Source organism: Malaclemys terrapin, chromosome 6 (genome assembly GCF_027887155.1).
Source record: "Malaclemys terrapin pileata isolate rMalTer1 chromosome 6, rMalTer1.hap1, whole genome shotgun sequence".
Lineage (NCBI taxonomy): Eukaryota > Metazoa > Chordata > Testudines > Emydidae > Malaclemys > Malaclemys terrapin.
Window position 1 is genome coordinate 118326595 of NC_071510.1, and position 17354 is coordinate 118343948.

The following is a 17354-nucleotide window of genomic DNA, read 5'->3' on the forward strand; positions in this document are numbered from 1 at the left end:
GGGAGAGACGCTAAGCTTCCCTCTGTATTACTCGGTCTGCTACCACCGAGGGTTCATACACCAATTATACAAATCCTTCCCCGGATCAGAGTGAGAAACACTAAGTTCTCCTCTTTAGCTCAGCCTTCCTATGGCTGAGGGTGTATGTACCTCTACAACACAATTGAAACCTAAACTCCTATATCCTTCAGAGTTTGGTTAGATCCTTCCCCGGATCACAGTGAGAAACACAATTTAAACCTAAACTCCTATATCCTTCAGAGTTTGGTTAATTAACTGAAAGTTTACACTCTTTTTCCTATAGTGCCAGGCTTGCTAAAGCTGGCGGTGTGCACACCAGTTTTATAATAACTGTGGATTCTATGCTTGCTCCCCATTTCGCATTCTCCACCAAAATGTTGTACTTAAAGTACTGCACAGGATCTTTTCAAGGGGAATAAGGCAAAACGCCACATTTATTAGTAATACATGTATTCATTAACACTGTATTATATGCATATAATATATTACACTTACACTTACACACACACACACACAAACCCATTCCGTCTTGTTGTTACCAATTAGTTGCTCCCCTTAACTTCACTGGCCAGGTGAGTTAGATGGAGGAGGGGGTGGAGCCGGGCTTCTGCCGATCCGGATCGATGCTCCCATGTTGACAAGACGAGACCCGGGGTCCTCTGCAAGACACCTTACTTTTATAGCAGCTTCCCTTTCATGCAAATCTATACCAGATTTAAACTCTGTGTCTGTGTCTATTGGTCTTTCGTGCTGCTTTCTTTTGAGTGTTGTCCCAATGGTGCAAAGAGGGTGTTTCCAAAAGAAGGTGCTTGCTTCTAACCCCCGAGGCCGTAGGTATGTCTGCTTCTCTTTAATGAGCCCACTTGACACGTTTTATTGTCCTTGGGTCTGGCTCCCAGCCCCTCTCCAACAGTTGAGGCTGTCTGGAGGTGCTGCCTTCCATGCCTTGCTCATTCACACCTCATTCATTCAACAGGGCAATTGATTAAGAGTGGGGGGGGGGGGGGAGAGCTCTTGTTCTACTGCTAGCAAAAAGAAATTTTTCTTCTATTTTATTCTATCCTTAGGGGCTATAATATTATACCAAGGGCAATGCAAAGTTTCTAAATGAGGTTTTGATACAAAGTCCCATGAAAACAGAGGTCACACGTGGGTAGACCCACCACAAGGTTATATGAAGAGGCACAATGTAAAGTCATATGAAAATTATCAGAAATTTATCTACATTGTCCCCCTTTTGACCTCTCAAGAACAATTCTTGAGTGGTCACCATATAAATCTTTTGTATTTGTTGCAAACAGAAGCAGTTAGTTAAGAAAAAGCCACATACTATCTGCAGTTTCATGGCAGCTAGGTTCAGCTGGCCTTACCAGGTAGGTTTAATATTATTTTAACCAAATGTTTTGTAAATAAGTGCCTAGCTGCTCCAGGGATAGGTCCAGTAATATGAACAAAATGCATATTGTATTCTTACCCCTCCAATGCCCCTGTTTCAAGGTAGGCCACTCACTTTACTCCAGAAGCTGCCCACGTTCCACACACATTTGGTGTCCCTCTCTCATTGTACAAAACTATTTGCATCCGTAACAAGGAATCATGAAACTAAGGTTATAGAATTATTTACACTACATGAACAAATAGCACAGCATTTTAAGTTTTGTGGGGGTGGGGAGCAGGACTGCTGGGTAAAGTAGTAGGTGGTGCTGACACTTCCCAGAAGACCCTGTTTTCAGTTGCTTATAACTTTGCCAGATTTTAACACTCTGGGAAGAAACTTTCCATACGAGAAGGTTAAATTTTATTTTTTAAATTTCGGTCAGTGGTTCAGCTGCTTCTGAGAATGAGGCCAGGGGAAAAATGCAATGTTTTGCCCATGTTTTATTTATTTATTTATTTATTTACTTAATATCTCAAAATCTTTTCAAATGCTATGGAGCTGGGACTTGAAATTTGGCAGAGGTGTGACCTTTGTGGCAGTTGTGTGCCTTTTGCCAGATCTATGAAAATCTGCCTAAATTTGGCCAAGTTATAAATGACCTGAATTCAGAGCAGCGAGCCAATCTCTCTTGTGGTCTCAATGCACTCCCCATCCTGGCGGGGCCCAGGCAGAGAGGAGAAAGAAGCTGCCTGATTCAGATGTGGAGAGGGCAAGATCCAAACCTGAGGAGGGAATAGATTGGGAGGAGGAGCCAGGGGGACATTTGGAGTAGGGGGAGAAACTGGGATGGGAGACTGAGAGGGAAACTGAGACCAGGAGTTAGGGGGCAGACTGGGACTGGCAGGGCAAGGAAGCTGCGGGCAACAGAGGAGTGGGAACCTTGGAAGCCAGTAGATAGTGCTGTGGGGAGAGATTGGATGAGGAGTCAGAGAGAATTGGGTGTGCAAGGAGATGGGGACTGAGACTCAGTGTGCCTGCGAGAAGGAGGTGGGGTGGAGAGGAGACAGACGTGATGAGGAGCTGGGCCCAGGGGGATACCTGGCACTGTAGGGGCAAGGTGGTGTGGAGGTGAAACACAGACTTGATGAGGACATTGGCTTTGGGATTCAATGGGTGCAGGGAACGTGGGAGATGGAGGAGTGATGGGGGTCCACTGGAAGTGAGGGTTGGGGAAGTGACAGATTGGCTGGGGAGCCAGTGTGGGAGAAGGGGAACTGGGACTGGCTGAGAAAAGGAGTGTGGGACTGGCAGGGCCGGCTCTGGCTTTTTTGCCGCCCTAGGCAAAAAAGCCACCCGCCGCACCCCCCCCCCCCAAGCGTGGCAGGGGAGGGCACCGAGCCCAGCCGCGGGCCGCAATCCCTGATCAGCCGGAGCGCTGGGGGGAGGGCGGCGAGCCTGGCCGGGGCTCTCCGCTCTCCCCTCTCCCCGGCGGCCAGAGCGCCGCGGGGGAGGGCGGAGAGCCCCCGGCAGCCAGAGCGCTGAGGGGAGGGTGGCGAGCCCGCCACGGCTCTCTGCTCTCCCCGACTGGCCAGAGCGCCGGGGGGAGGGCGGCCAGCCCGGCCGGGGCCCCGCTCTCCCCGGCCGGGACCCCACTCTCCCCAGCCGGCCGGAGCGCCGGGGGGAGAGCGGCGAGCCCGCTGCGGCTCCGCTCTCCCCGGCGGCCAGAGCGCCGCGGAGAGGGCGGCGAGCCCAGTTGCGGCCCCGCTCTCAGGCCGGAGTGCCCCGCCGCCCCAAGCACATGCTTGGTGGGCTGGTGCCTGGAGCCAGCCCTGGGGACTGGGGTGAGAAGCCTGGGGAGTGGAAATTGGGACTAGCTAGGGGAGGTGAATGGGACTGGACTTAGGAGCTAGGGGAGGGGAAGAGATGGGACTGGAAGGGGTGGGGCAGAATAAGTCAAGCTTGGGGGTGTCTGAGCTGCCTAGAGCTCATGCCCCTTCAGAGCCTGGAACAGAACCCAAAATTCCTGAGTCTCTGCATTCCTTTGCTGTCAGCAAATATCTATGGAAACCCACAGGCAAAGTGTCTCGTCCTCTTCTACTGCTGGCCTACAGAAAGCAATACTAGGTTGTCACACTATCGTTTACTGTGTTTAGTGCAAATGGCAGAGGTCTGTGTGGTACATCTAAAAGTTGCAACCCTGCTGCTGGCCCGTCTAGGGATCAGTATGATGGAATTTGTTGCCATCTGCCTCCGGCCCCAGGAAAACCTAGGAAATTACACATTAAAAACCCTATGTTGAAAGGTTACAAAGTCAAGCTCAAAAGTTAGGAAATGACAGAATTAAGGTTGCCTGTGCAATTTTAATCGGGCCTGCTTGTGCACAACATGTACAGTCTTCAGTTAGGTGATCACATACTTTTTCCCCCCACAACAGGACCCCTGTCTCACACAGTGCACATCCTGCCCTGGGAATAAATGAGGGTTGTGTAAAAAAGGAGGCTGTTCTTCATTTGTTGCAGAAGCTGGAAAGTGTGTAAGGAATGAGGCAGGGGATTGCAGGAAGAGAAAGGATGGTCTGTCTAGTCAGTTGAATGCTGCCCTGAAGAACTGGATTCTGTCTTTGCATCTGCCACAGAACGCCTGTGTGATGCTGGACAAGTCACTTCAACCAAACTTTTCACAGGATATTAACTGTGTTCCTCATTTTCTGGATGCTCAGCTGGAACCCCTAAGATCTGATTTGCAGACGTGCTGAGCACTCATAACTGCAGCTGAAGTTAGGTGAAGCTGTGCTTTGAACATACGAAGTGCTGTATAATGCTACTTACTTCATAAAGTCAAGTCCTCGACACCTCAGATTGTGCATCCAAGATTAGTGGATACTTTTGACCTTAATCTCTCTGTGCTGCAGTTCTCCATCTGTTAAATGGGGCTAATACAGGGGTCGGCAACCTTTCAGAAGTGGTGTGCCGAGTCTTCATTTATTCACTCTAATTTAAGGTTTCGTGTGTCATTAATACATTTTAATGTTTTTAGAAGGTCTCTTTCTATAAGTCTATAATATATAACTAAACTATTGTTGTATATAAAGTAAATAAGGTTTTAAAAATGTTTAAGAAGCTTCATTTAAAATGCAGAGCCCCACGGACCAGTGGCCATGACCTGGGGAGTGTGAGTGCCACTGAAAATCAGCTCGCGTGCCGCCTTCGGCACGCGTGCCATAGGTTGCCTACCCCTGGGCTAATACCATCTTCTCACCTCACAAGTTTTTTGGGAATATAGTATTTGTGAAGCATTCTTGTACTATACTGATTATAGTATAGTACAAGAATGGAGGAAACCCATGAGGAAATTAATAATTGTCTTCAGAGCAGGGTTTGAATAGTATGCAGTGGGAGGGAGGAAAGCCTGGGGAATTGCACTGAACAGTATAAAACAAAATATTGAGTGGCTGCTAATTAACTGTGCACTGATGAAACAGGTTTCCTGTGATGAAAAAATAGTATGGGGGAGGGAGGGTCATGTAATTAAAGATTATCATAATGCATACACACATGGGGGGCCAAATTAAGGTTGCACAGATAACCTTCTGGCATTTCTTGACTGAATGTTCTTTAAACATAAAGTGTGTGTGTGTGTGTGTGTGTGTGTGTGTGTGTGTGTGTGTGTGTGTGTGTGTAAAAAACAAGTATGAATTTTTTGGTGTCCCTCCTTGGTTTGGTCTCTGACAGTGTCCCCCACACTGGTGCCTTTGCAGGTTTAGAGGTGTAATTGTATGAGACGTTTGGAGAAATCAAAAGTATATCCACTTACCTTTGAGGGGCATGCGTGTGAATATTCATTGCAGCTCTTTGAATTAGATTTTTTATTCCTTAAACCTTTGTAGGCATCACTTTTTATCTGACATCTTTAGAGCTGTTGTATCTGCTTTAATAATGAAGCTATTAATGAGAAGCTGCTCTTTTATGATAACATTGTAAATGTTTATGCTTTGCCTACTTATGCTTTTTGTAGTACGTTTCTGTTCCTCAGAAAGCATGTTTTGTATTTCAAAAGCCACCTTTCTGTCATTCCATAAGAAGAAGCATTTGCTTTCTTAAAATTGTTTTAAGAATTATGCTATTATTTTTACGAGCTACAATGACAGGTAAATTGTCAGTGAAATCAAACTCAGAGATCACTTCACAAGGTAGAACATAGTTGAAGTGGGCTGTAGTCCACGAAAACTTATGCTCTAATAAATTTGTTAGTCTCTAAGGTGCCACAAGTACTCCTGTTCTTCTTTTTATAGTTGTGTATCATACTGTACTTGATCTTACAGTTAGTAACAAGCAAGTAAACCAGTCTAGTCAAGAAGCAGTCTGATGACTGTAATGTTGTGCTATATGTTGAGGTGGGTCTTGATGTTGCTTCCATTGAAGCCAATGACAGAAACTTCCATTGACTCTGCAGTCAGAGTAGGATTGTATCCCTAGTGAATGAATATATTTCTGACCTAACTGATTTTCATGCATTTTTCTTTTCAGTACACAAAAGTTTGGATTCCTGACCCTGATGAAGTGTGGAGATCAGGAGAAATTATCAAGGATTACAAAGAAGGGGATAAAAGCCTACACCTGAAATTTGAAGATGACACTGTAAGTTAATTAAAATTATATATATTGCCCTTTTTAGTGGTAGATCTAAGCTTCAAATGATCCTCTGAACAAGCCTGAATCATTACAAGTTCTTGGTGTATTTTTAAAAAAAGTCCGTCGTACATCACTTTGCCACAGTCTCAGGTTCTCAAAGGGATTCATATTCAAATCAAAGGTTTCCTGCCTCACAGCCAATCTTCTTTGACTTGATTCTGCTGTGAAGTTATAGTCTGTGTATGACATCCAAGTAATTTTTAAAACAGCAGACTGTCACAAACACCAGATTATGACTTGGCTGGCAGATGAATTGGAAGCAGTAAATATTTCATATTGCTTATTCAAACCCATAAGTATCAGAAGTAAAAGACAGCAGAATACAGAAAATAACTGGCCAAATGACACTTTTTTTTTTCTATGTATGCTCAGTCTTTTCAGGTTTACTCCAGTATAAAACCCAGATTTCATTTCAGTGCTTGTCTTTTTTATTTAAAAAAAAAAAAAAAAAAATGGTGCTAAAGGAGGGTGACAGGAAACTCCAGAGAGAGTTTTTGAAAAGAACTCAGGCCTGTCTGTTTTCAGAGTACTTTTCAAAAGGCTTCTCTTGCTAACACAGGCTGAAATCAACCCGGTATCTTAAGCTGTGGGCAGCTGCTGCTGCTAACATTTAAAAACCAAAATGAGTAATAACTGAGTAGAGTCCTTGCTGGACCAATTTAGGAGAAATCTTTTTAAAATCCAGTTCTTATAAATGTCATGTTGATGGGAATGTTAGAAGAGCCTAGGTAAATGAGCTCTATAGACCAATGATCTGGAGCTAGGTCATTTGCAAAGACTGATGAATGATTGAGTACCTTGACCATCTTCGTAGTGTTGAGCTGAGGATTCATACTTAGGGAAGAATGGAGGAAGAAGGATGGTCTGTTATGATGTCGCCTTGTTCATACTCAGATGAAATTGTTCTGTAGGACAGTGTCACGCTGAGACAATCACATTACATTAGCATGTGGCAAAACCAACATCATGATGAAACTCTACCATGTCATGGTGGTGCAGAGTTGGCTATGGAATTTACTTCAGGGCCACCTTTATGATTTCACTGCATCAAAATTTGGAGGATCATGGAAAACAGTGGTAGAGGGCAGCCAAATCTCTGACTGTCTCAGCTCCTGAAGTGCAGGGAGCTCCCAGATCCCCACAAATTTATAGTCTGAGAAAACTGGACAGCTTTGCTCAGGAAATTCCCAGCACTGCTACGGTCTGTTGCTTTGATAGGTGGGTAATTTCTTAAAGAAGGACTTAATCTTATTGGGTGTCGAGGATCATCATAGGCCCATTCACTGCTTATGCCCTAACTTGAACATTTAAGTGGTGCACCAGGCTTCTATGGCTTTATGCACAAAGAGGAGTTTTATCCACTTGTCATCTCTGAATGCCCAGAGTCAGCTCTACTGACACTCTTTTGTTACAAAGACCAAGTGCTATTGAAACTACCAAGCGCACTCCAGTTAGATTGATGTTCTGTTGAGGAACATTAAAGGAACTAAATTCCCTAATAAGCCAGCTTGACCTTACTGCTTTCAGCACCATGTTTTAGCAGAGCTGCATAGCCTACAATCTGTGTAACTCGTATAATCGTGCCAAGAAATATATTTTTCATGAACTGCTTCATCTAAATTGGTTTTTCCATTGAGCAGGCAATTTTTTTTAATTGTCCAGGGGACGATCTGCTGTGTTACTAGAACAGTTAACAGACACGGCTTCCCCAAACTGAAAATGCTCCAAGGGCTGTGTGAATAATTCACAGCTCCTGCCAATGAACCGGTTTCACACTGGCACATAGTGTGTTACCCTCTTACTGAACAGGCAGCTGGGGAGCAGGAATGAGAGATGCTTGATTAGACTGTTATGAAAACAATTCTTCTTTTGGGTTCAGTATAAGCAGGGTGGCCAGTAGCAGTATGTCAGAGTGCCAATGTCACTGGGAAAGCAACATAACGCACCTTGGAACTGAGTGAGGAGACTGGGGACACATTCATTTGCGCAGCTTGATAGTCTTCTCCCGTGGTTGTTAATCTTCCAAGGGCCATCCATAAATATGTGCCACTCCACTGGACCTCCTCGCATTCTTTGTCCCCCTCCCGCTCCTCTCCAATAGGTAGATTTCAGTGGGGAGGTCTGATTTCATGCTCCGTGATGTTTTTTTCACGGCCATGAATTTGGTAGAGCCCTAGTTCTGGATATCTGCTGGAGCCTGCCCCTACTCCCTGGTGTCTGACTCTCAGCAAAACTCCAGAACATAGAGCCAGCCTTGGAGCTGCCAGCCTGACCAGCTGTTAGACACTCTCACTCTTCTCTCCCACTGCTAACAAGTAATGAAATCCAGTGATGTGATTAACATTCATGTGCAAAACTGAGGTGTCTCTTTAGTAGTTCCAGGTTTGCCAGCCTACTCCTTTATCTGAGGCCCCCATTGGAACTCATCTTTCTCCTCTCTGCAAATGCGATGTCCTTAGAATAATAGTCCAGTGCCTGTGCTCTTTCCCAATAATACACACACATTCCTCTCCCTGATCATCCCACAGAGCTGCCTGCCCTTACAGCATACTACCAGAGAGAATGAGCAGGAAACTTTCTTTCTGCTTTACTGCCAGCTGTGGATTCCTTTATTTCCATAATCAGTTACCTCTCTTCTGCTTCTGAGACAATCAAACAAGGCTTCCATGAAGAACAGCGAGCCCAATAATTCAGGATAGTGCTCGTATCCTAGCAAGGAATTAGGTGACAGATGTGAAATGAGCATGTGCTCTTGGCTCAGTTCTTGTTGCCCATCTCACAACTGGCACTAACTGGCTTGATTGGCTGGCTATCCTTTTACCTCCTGGAGTTCTCCCTCTAGATCAGGGAATGGGGCTGTGTGGGTGAAGCTTGCACTGCTACAGTCTCTGCTGTATGTGAAGCCTCCAGTGCTGTCAGTCCGGTAACATTCATCACTATTTCAAATTCTATGTAGTTATTTCCCCTCTTGGGTTTTGTGGGAATTCCAACAGCTTAACACTTCAAAACCTTCAGTGATCAGGTGAACCTGATAGAAACAGCCAGGGTGAGTCCTGCCAATTCTGGGTGATGTATCTCTGGCTGGGGGTAGTGGTGGTAAAGAAGGGAAGGTCAGAAGACTGCTTGCTATTGTATGTTGTGGAAACTGCATAGATGCTGTTGCCGGGACATAAAGGAATGAGTCATTTCAATATTATGACAGAGTTTATTTGATATAAAACCATTAAGATACCTTAAGTGTTTGTTAGATGGACACATTCATCTTTGGATTCACACTGTCAGATTTAGTGTGTTTCCCCTGTGATGCTGCTTTGCAATTAACGCATCTTCCTTTAGAGAAGACTGGTTACGTTCTAAAGGTCTGTTTTCTGCTCTTAACAGGTGTTGATAGCTGTTTCCTACTGGTACAGGTCTCATAAATGGAGTAGAATGAACAGTCCATACCTGAAATATGGCATGATAAAAGTTCAACTCCGCTTCTGTCATTCTGATAGATAACGTTCAGGGCCACCTGTGCCAAAATGAAGTAGTTTGTTAGAGCTGGACTAAGTCTTGGGGTTTTTATTCCACAGTTATTTTATGTTGTTAAATGGAAATCTATCCTTTAGGCGATTTTGTGACCGTTCAATTTACTGTAGGTTTTCAGTTAGCGACACGTCTGTCATATCCTTCAGAGCCAAAGCTACGCAGCCAAGTCGGCTTCTAAAGTGAATAAAGGCTCCGTTCATTTTTTAAAAAGACAGATTTATATGGCTGGATTTTTCCCCCTTTCAATATTTTTCCTGTGCAGTTTGTTTTTATTGTTTAGGCCATTCTTATGAAGTCCCTGCTGAGTGTGATGAGTGCATGTTGGTCTGATAAACTTTAGATTAGCATGGAGTGACACACACATGCATCAAATGAAGGTAACATGAACATCAGGATCTCTTTCAGGGAATTGAAAGCTTTTGGTTCCTGACAGTTGAAATGTCTCCGCTGTTGTTGTTACTAGCTCCTTTTTCTTATCCTTTTCATCTAAGTGAATGTTCATGGATTTATGGTTCCAGCAGGCCTGTTCCTGGCTCCTTGTGTATATCACAAATCTCTTTCTGGAGTGATGAACTCAGTGTTACATACTCCATGGGAATCCTAGGCTCTCAAAAACCCTAATGCAGGACTGTGGGGATTATCGCACGGAACTCAGTTGCAGCAGTAAAGATTTTTGTAAAGGTCAAACTTCATTGAGATTCTCTCAGGAGTGGAAGAACTCAGTCTGTATGCTGCATGGGTGATGCCACTCCTACATATCCGAAAGAGACAGCATGGCCTACTGGATAGGATAATGGGTTGGGGCTTGGGAGACCAGGCTCCGTTCCCATCTCTACCACTGACCTGCTGTGTGATGCTGGGCAAATTACTTCATCTCTCTGTGCTTCTGGTTTTCTTCCCACCTTTTGTCTGTCTTGTCTATTTAGCTAGTAAACTCTTCGGGGCAGGGATTGTCTTTTAGTTGAGCATAATGGGGTTCCAGTCTTGGCTGGGACCTCTTGGGGGTTGGGGGAGTCAAGACTTCAAACTCTTGTGTGGTGATTTACTTTGCTTATGGCACCGGCCTGGCCAAAAGCTGAGCGTTTTCTCATCTGTGTTGAAGCTTTGTTTCTGATGGCAGTTGGAATAGTAACTCTGAATGTGAAACACAGCTTCATTTCCGCAGTATGTTTTATACAAAAAGGGTTTTAGTGTGTAAAGCTTATGTGGCATCATACAGAACTGAAAGAACAATACCAAGCTGTCTCAGAGGAAGAAGCTGTGGAGGATCAGTTAGGAAAGTGAGGAGAACTAGGAGGAAGACGTTTGAGGAGAACGGTTTTGCACCAGCAATGGCAAGATGGTTGGAAGGGACAGAGGAAGCAGCATTAATCGATGGGCAAGGAAGAGGAGCAACGTCTGAAGCAGGATGGCACCATTCCTTTGAGTCTGAGACAGGGCTTTGGAGCTGTGCTCCGGCTCTGCTCCAGCTCCAGGCAAAGGCCTGCAGCTCCACTGCTCCAGAGCTGCTCCAGCTCCGGGCTCCGCTCCAAAGCCCTGGTTTGAGAGGACAATTTTTAATTGGAACCTAAAATGAGTGATGAAGTTGGGTGTGGGTTTTTTGTTTTTGTTTTTTGGTTTCTTCATTCTACTGTCCTATTTGACTGTTTTGTCCTCCTCTTCAGTCCTGTCTCCCGTTTAGGTTGTGATCCTTGACAGCAAGGACTGTCCTCTTTGTTACATGTCTGGACAATGCTTAGCACATTGAGGGCCCTGATCTTTGATGATAGTTTTGAATGTGGGAATAATGGCCATGTGTTAAATCTGATGCACATGCGGAGATCTGGGCAGGGAGGAATTAAGGAGTCCATAGAGGAGGCTCTCTGCAGCCATCAAGGTGAGAGAGGGGTGAAAGGGAGGGTAAAGGCTTCAGCGGATGAAGAGTCAAGACAGTGGCAACATGAAGGTTTCAGTTTGTCACATCACTTCAAGAGAATCTTGCTAAACATTCCACGCTATTGGCTGAGGAACTGAAGGTCTGAAACATGGCAGTGCCAGCATGTCTTTTGAGGAGTGAAAAATGAACTCCTCCTCCATAAGCATCCATTAGCTGCCAAAATATTAATTGGCGCTGTTTGTTAGATTGTCCAAGAGGCAAATGAGCAGAACATACTTGACACAGTTGGCAATGAATGGCCGTGGTATGCTTTTCCCCACCTAGTATTCATGCATATATCACCCACATATCACCTGCCTACGTCTCCTCTGCTCTAGGCACTATCTGTTGTACCATTGCTGATGTATTCACTCTTTCCAGTACGTGCCTCTCTAACTAAACCAAACAACTTGTTGGATAAAATGAATAGCATGGGAATTCTCACCTGCCTCTTTCTGCTTTCACAAGCAGGGTTTCTGTATTGCTGGAGGAACTTACTATCAGAGGGTTCAGGGGGCAGGAACATAATTCATCTGAAGTGTAAACAAATGTTAAATGTATCCAGTAAATACCAAACTGGAAACTTCCCAAACCATCTCCTGTCTCTAAGTGTCTGACAGTGGAAGTGCCCACAGGGGAGTTGACAAAGGTATTTACAGATAAAGGGAAAAAAGTCATGTTGATTCTAATCGGTGGCTCTGCTGTTCAGTTGGGGGAAAGCCAAAACTCTTTAGCATATAGTGAGCCGTATATTGTAATGCCATCACCATGTTCCTCGCGTAAGTCTACAGTGCTCCTGTGTTTGCTCCTTTGCATCCTTTCCCCATTGTCAGAAGAGATTGATGGCAGTATAGAGCATAATGTGTTTGACTTTAATTAAAAAAAAAAGTCAACAAATAACTTTGTCAAAGGGAAGAACTCTGGATTCCGTGACTCTGGCTGACCTTAAAGGAGAATAAATAAAGCTGCACATATTGGATTCATTTATGCTTTTACGGTTTTTGATATATGGTGCCGTGTGTTACTAACACTTTGAGGTAGCTTGTGCCATCTCCTTCCTTGGTCACCCCTAAAGACTTCCTGGGTTTGCTTTAGACAGTGAGAGTAGATACACTTAGTCAACAAGGGTGAAACCCTCAGCAGTGAATGTTGTCTTTTGTGCAATGTCCAAAGTATTTGCCCTTATTCAGCACTGGGAAATCCCCAGGGAATGCAGGAAATACGAAAGCAATATTGTTTAGTTATCCACAAATAATTGCAAATATTTTTTAAAGGGGTGACTGCTGTGGATGCATAGAACTCCTATTCACTTCAGTAGGCAATATGTGCACATTCTATCTGGGCTTGGATTCTAGCTATCAGTGGGGCTTGGATTCTGGTTGGGGCCTCTAGGTGCTAATGTAATATAAATAATCTTTCGAGGGCAGAATTATCCCTACATGAGTTTAAAAAAAAAAAAAGAAAAAGAAACAAGATGGTTCTTACTTTTTAACTGGTTTTTGTGTGCAATTTGTATTACTTCAGATCTGTGACTATCCAGTTGATCTCAAAACCAACCAACTGCCCTTCTTGCGTAATCCAGATATTTTGGTGGGCGAAAATGACCTGACAGCTCTAAGTTATCTCCATGAGCCTGCTGTCCTACATAATTTAAAAGTCAGATTCTTGGAATCGAATCACATCTATACCTACTGTGGTGAGTATTACAATACATCTGCATCAGGGGATTTTTTGCACTGTTCAGTATTAGCATATAAGAAATTAATATTAATCTTTTTATAACAATGTAATATTTACATAGCTCCTCTGATCTGAGGATTTTACCATATACGGTAAAAGCTGTGTTAGCCAGCACTGTACCAACTGGAAAGCTCTAGGAACTGGCATTTCTGATAGCCATTAAAAGTCCAGTTGGTGCAGGGCCGGCAGGCTCCCTACCTGGCTCTGCATGACTCCCTGGAAACAGCAACATGTCCCTACTGCTCCTAGGCAGAGGAATGGCTACAGGGGCTTCATGCATTACCCCCACCCTGAGCGCTGGCTCCGCAGCTCCCATTGGCTGGGAACCGCGGCCAATGGGAGCTGCGGGGGCGGCGCCTGTGAGTCGAGGCAGTGCGTGGAGCCTGCCTGGCCACGCCTCCACCTAGGAGCAGCAGAGACATGTCACCGTTTCCGGGGAGCCACTCAAGGTGAGTGCTTCCTTGATCCAGCACCCCAAAACCCCTCTTGCACCCCAACTCCTACCCCAAGCGCCCTCCTGCACCCAAACTCCCTCCCTCTTAGTTAACCGGAATTTTGACTTACTGGCACACGCCCCCCCCCCCCCCCCATTCTACCAACACGCAGATAACAAAGCTTTTATTGTATTAATTAATTAAGCCACACAACGTCTCTGTGGAGCTGATAATGTAATACCTGTCTTAATGATTAGAGTGACTGAGGTGCACAGCGGTCAGTAGCAGAAGTAGGAGTAGAACCCAGGTGTCCTGTTGCAGCCTACAAAAGGTGTTAGGTTAAGAAATAAATAGAAAATAGACTTTGGCCTAAATATAGAGGAGTGAGAAATTGAGCTCGCTGGTATGAGCAAAAGTTAGAGAGAAAAGTCGGAGATAGTAAGATGGGAAAATTGAAGTTAGCAAGGACGTAACCCTGGGTTATGTTTTGGTTATATCTGGTTTTAGCAGGGTTTTTTATGAGTGTGTTTTTGAGAATTTGGAATGTGTTATTAAAATGCTATCTATATTGATAGCAGGAGAAGGACATTGATTCAGATGTTAATTTAAATAATGTGTGTTGTAAAGAGCCAATAAAGAGATGCAGGAAATGTGAATATGGTAATGGGTATGTTTAATGTTAATTAGTATTATAATAGATTATAAAAAGAGTAGCCTTGCTAAATTGCAAGAGATCTCCAATTAACACCAAAAGGATACCGTTAGGTTACAGGATTATAAACTATACTTCATTCTGTTGTCAGTGGGCTGATCACCCATTGATAAGCTCTTCCGTCTTTGAAAGTGAGTATAATTGTAGTACCTGTGTAAATGATAATTGTATGCCTGTTTGCTTAATTAATAATTTTCTCTGGAAGTTTGGTTCTATCATTCAAAGTGCCATCCAGGGTCTTCTATTTAATTAAATTGTCTGTCTGTAATGGACCTACAGGCTTGAACTTGAAAATCGAGTTTGGTTTATTGCATTCTTAGCTTTAACAACTTAACATCAATTGGGAACATTTAAAATTCAAGGTTAAGCTGTCCTCCTGTCTCTACCTGTAGCCACCAGACCACACTCCTCCTACAGCAGGCTAAAATAACATTAGTGTCTGATTTAAGCCCACAAACCCAGAACATATTTAGAGGAAGGCTTCTGATGCTATCCTCCTCTCATGCTGTTGTCAATAGCTGGTGCAGCACACATACTCTCTGAACCATGCAGACAACCCTCCCGAATCCATGGGGATCCCATGGATTGATTGATATCTCCCCCCATGCTCCCAATATGGAGATGATGACAGGATGGGGCGGGGTGCCATGTTTTTGGGTGGCTGCGGTTCCTAAGCCCAATGGTGTGACTTTATGATGAAGTGAGCAGTCTGGATTTTCTACAGGAAGGAATAGAGGAAGTTTTTAAAGATTTTTAATTCAGATCTTTCATGTTCCTTCAACATGATTTGTGCATTTAATTTCTGTTAATCTTATGGCTTTGCATTTTCATCTGAAGTCCAGTAACCAAAATATTTTGAGTCCAGTGGATGTTCAATTATGTGGATATGGCTTATACACAGCAGTATCTTTCAACTTTTGGGGGGGCGGGAAATGCCCAAAGGGCCTACTTCATATGACGGACTTATATTCAGGTCATATATTTTATGCTCCTCTTCCATAGCTTAATGTGAGCTGTTCTTTCCACCAGTGCATTAGCCATTTCTACAAGATTCAAAGAAAAGCTGATGTAAAGAACCTGGACTCTTTTTTTTCTGTGCATTTTTTGAATCTCCTTATATTTACAAAAAGGCGTTAAACTATTGTGACTTGGTTTTAATTCTAATGTCGGCATGTTTGTCTGGTTTTCTTTAGGTATTGTGCTTGTTGCCATTAACCCATACGAACAATTGCCAATCTATGAACAAGATGTCATCTACGCATACAGTGGCCAAAACATGGGGGACATGGATCCTCACATCTTTGCAGTGGCAGAAGAAGCCTACAAGCAAATGGCTAGGTAGGTGATATGTTGGTTAAGAGGCTTACACCCAGAATCAGGGCTGTTCTTCCTTGGTGGTGGTGAAGATTATATAATTTCAGTGAAAATTAGTGTAATTTTATGGAGGACAAGGCAAAATTTTGCATCTCAGCTAGGAAGAAAACCCTATGCAATATCTGGGCCTTTTATCTACATAAACCCAACAAAAAAGGAAAACTTACCTTGAGGGTCTTATGCCTCCCCAAAGTGGGGTGTACCCCACTTTTTCTGCTCCCAAACTCACCCCAGCAGTCTTTCAGCAGTCCTCTGATCTGTGAGGATTCCAACTCTTTAGAAGTTTAGAATATCCTGGTTCCTTTGGCAGCATCCTGTTTGGTTGTCTGCCTGACGCCAGTACACATTGTGGTACAACAACTTTCACTGGTCCCTAGTGGTCGTGGCAGCTTCAATAAACAAGCATTTCAGAATACCTTTTAAATCAACTTTGCTGAGTCTGTAAATGACCTCAATATGTGCTGAGTGGAGTTGTATGTCAGACTGCAGCTCCATCCCATGTAGACAATTGGGTAGTGATGTAGGGCAGCCCACTAGTTCACGAGGTCATTGGGAACCCATACATTTTTTACAGCTGTGGTTAACCCTAGAATCTCAGGTCATGATGCCATTATGTAAGCACGTCTGAAGTGAGTAGGGTAACCAGACATCCCGATAATAGGGGCTTTGTCTTACATACGCAACTATACCTCCAAAAAAAAGTGTCCCGATTCTTCACACTTGCTACCTGGTCACCCTAGGAGTGAGTTCACCCAAGGACACACAAATCTCAATAAATGACTTGGAGCAATCAGACTAGTACTGGAATTCTTGGGTCAAATAATCTGGCTGGGGCCAAAAACCATTTTAACCATACATGTTGGAACCTGTATGCCTGGTAGAGTTTAAAAAATCCACACGAGTGCTTTCATATATTTCTGAAATGTCTTGCCTAGCCCTTTTTTCATCAGTGACCTAACAGTGCATATCAGTGGTTTATTATGTTTTTACCATTGGTATTCTTTATATAGCAGCTCTATCATCACTGCTACAAAACAAGGATTGCAGTCCATGAGCCAAATTCAGACCCCTGCAAGCCTGTGCAGCTCCACTGGTTTAAATGGAGTTTTACCCACCCATTCCAGGTCTGAACTTGGCCTGTTATATTCAAACTCAGCAGAATCTTTGAGTATTGCATTTTTTGAGAGACAGGAGTCTATGCAACTGTTTGATCTCTAATAAGTGAACATAAGAACGTCCATACTGGATGAGACCAAAGGTCCATCTAGCCCAGTAGCCTGTCTTCCAACAGTGGCCAACGTTATATAAGACATTGAGGTAAGAGCCTGCATAAGTGTTTAATGCCTATTTGCTTCAGTCTTCACTAAAAAAGGTTAATGGTGACTAGATATTCAACACAATTAATATTAGCAACAAGAGAGGAAGGAACACAAGCCAAAATAGGATAAAGAATATTTAGGTAAACTGCAAGTATTAGAGTTGGCAGGACCTGATGAAATCCATCCTAGGGTACCTAAGGAAGTAGCTCAAGCAATCTCAAAACTGCTAGCAGTTATCTTCG

General features: G+C 43.8%; 1 protein-coding gene across 2 annotated transcripts in view; it reads left to right on the plus strand.

Moving 5' to 3' along the window:
* MYO5B (myosin VB) overlaps positions 1-17354 on the plus strand; it is a 385776-nt gene that overhangs the window by 127679 nt on the left and 240743 nt on the right. For both annotated transcript variants that reach the window (XM_054031756.1, XM_054031755.1), the window contains exons 2-4: positions 5926-6036; positions 13058-13229; positions 15613-15757. In XM_054031756.1, coding sequence (XP_053887731.1) covers positions 5926-6036; positions 13058-13229; positions 15613-15757 — 428 coding nt within the window. The remainder of the gene's footprint in view (positions 1-5925; positions 6037-13057; positions 13230-15612; positions 15758-17354) is intronic.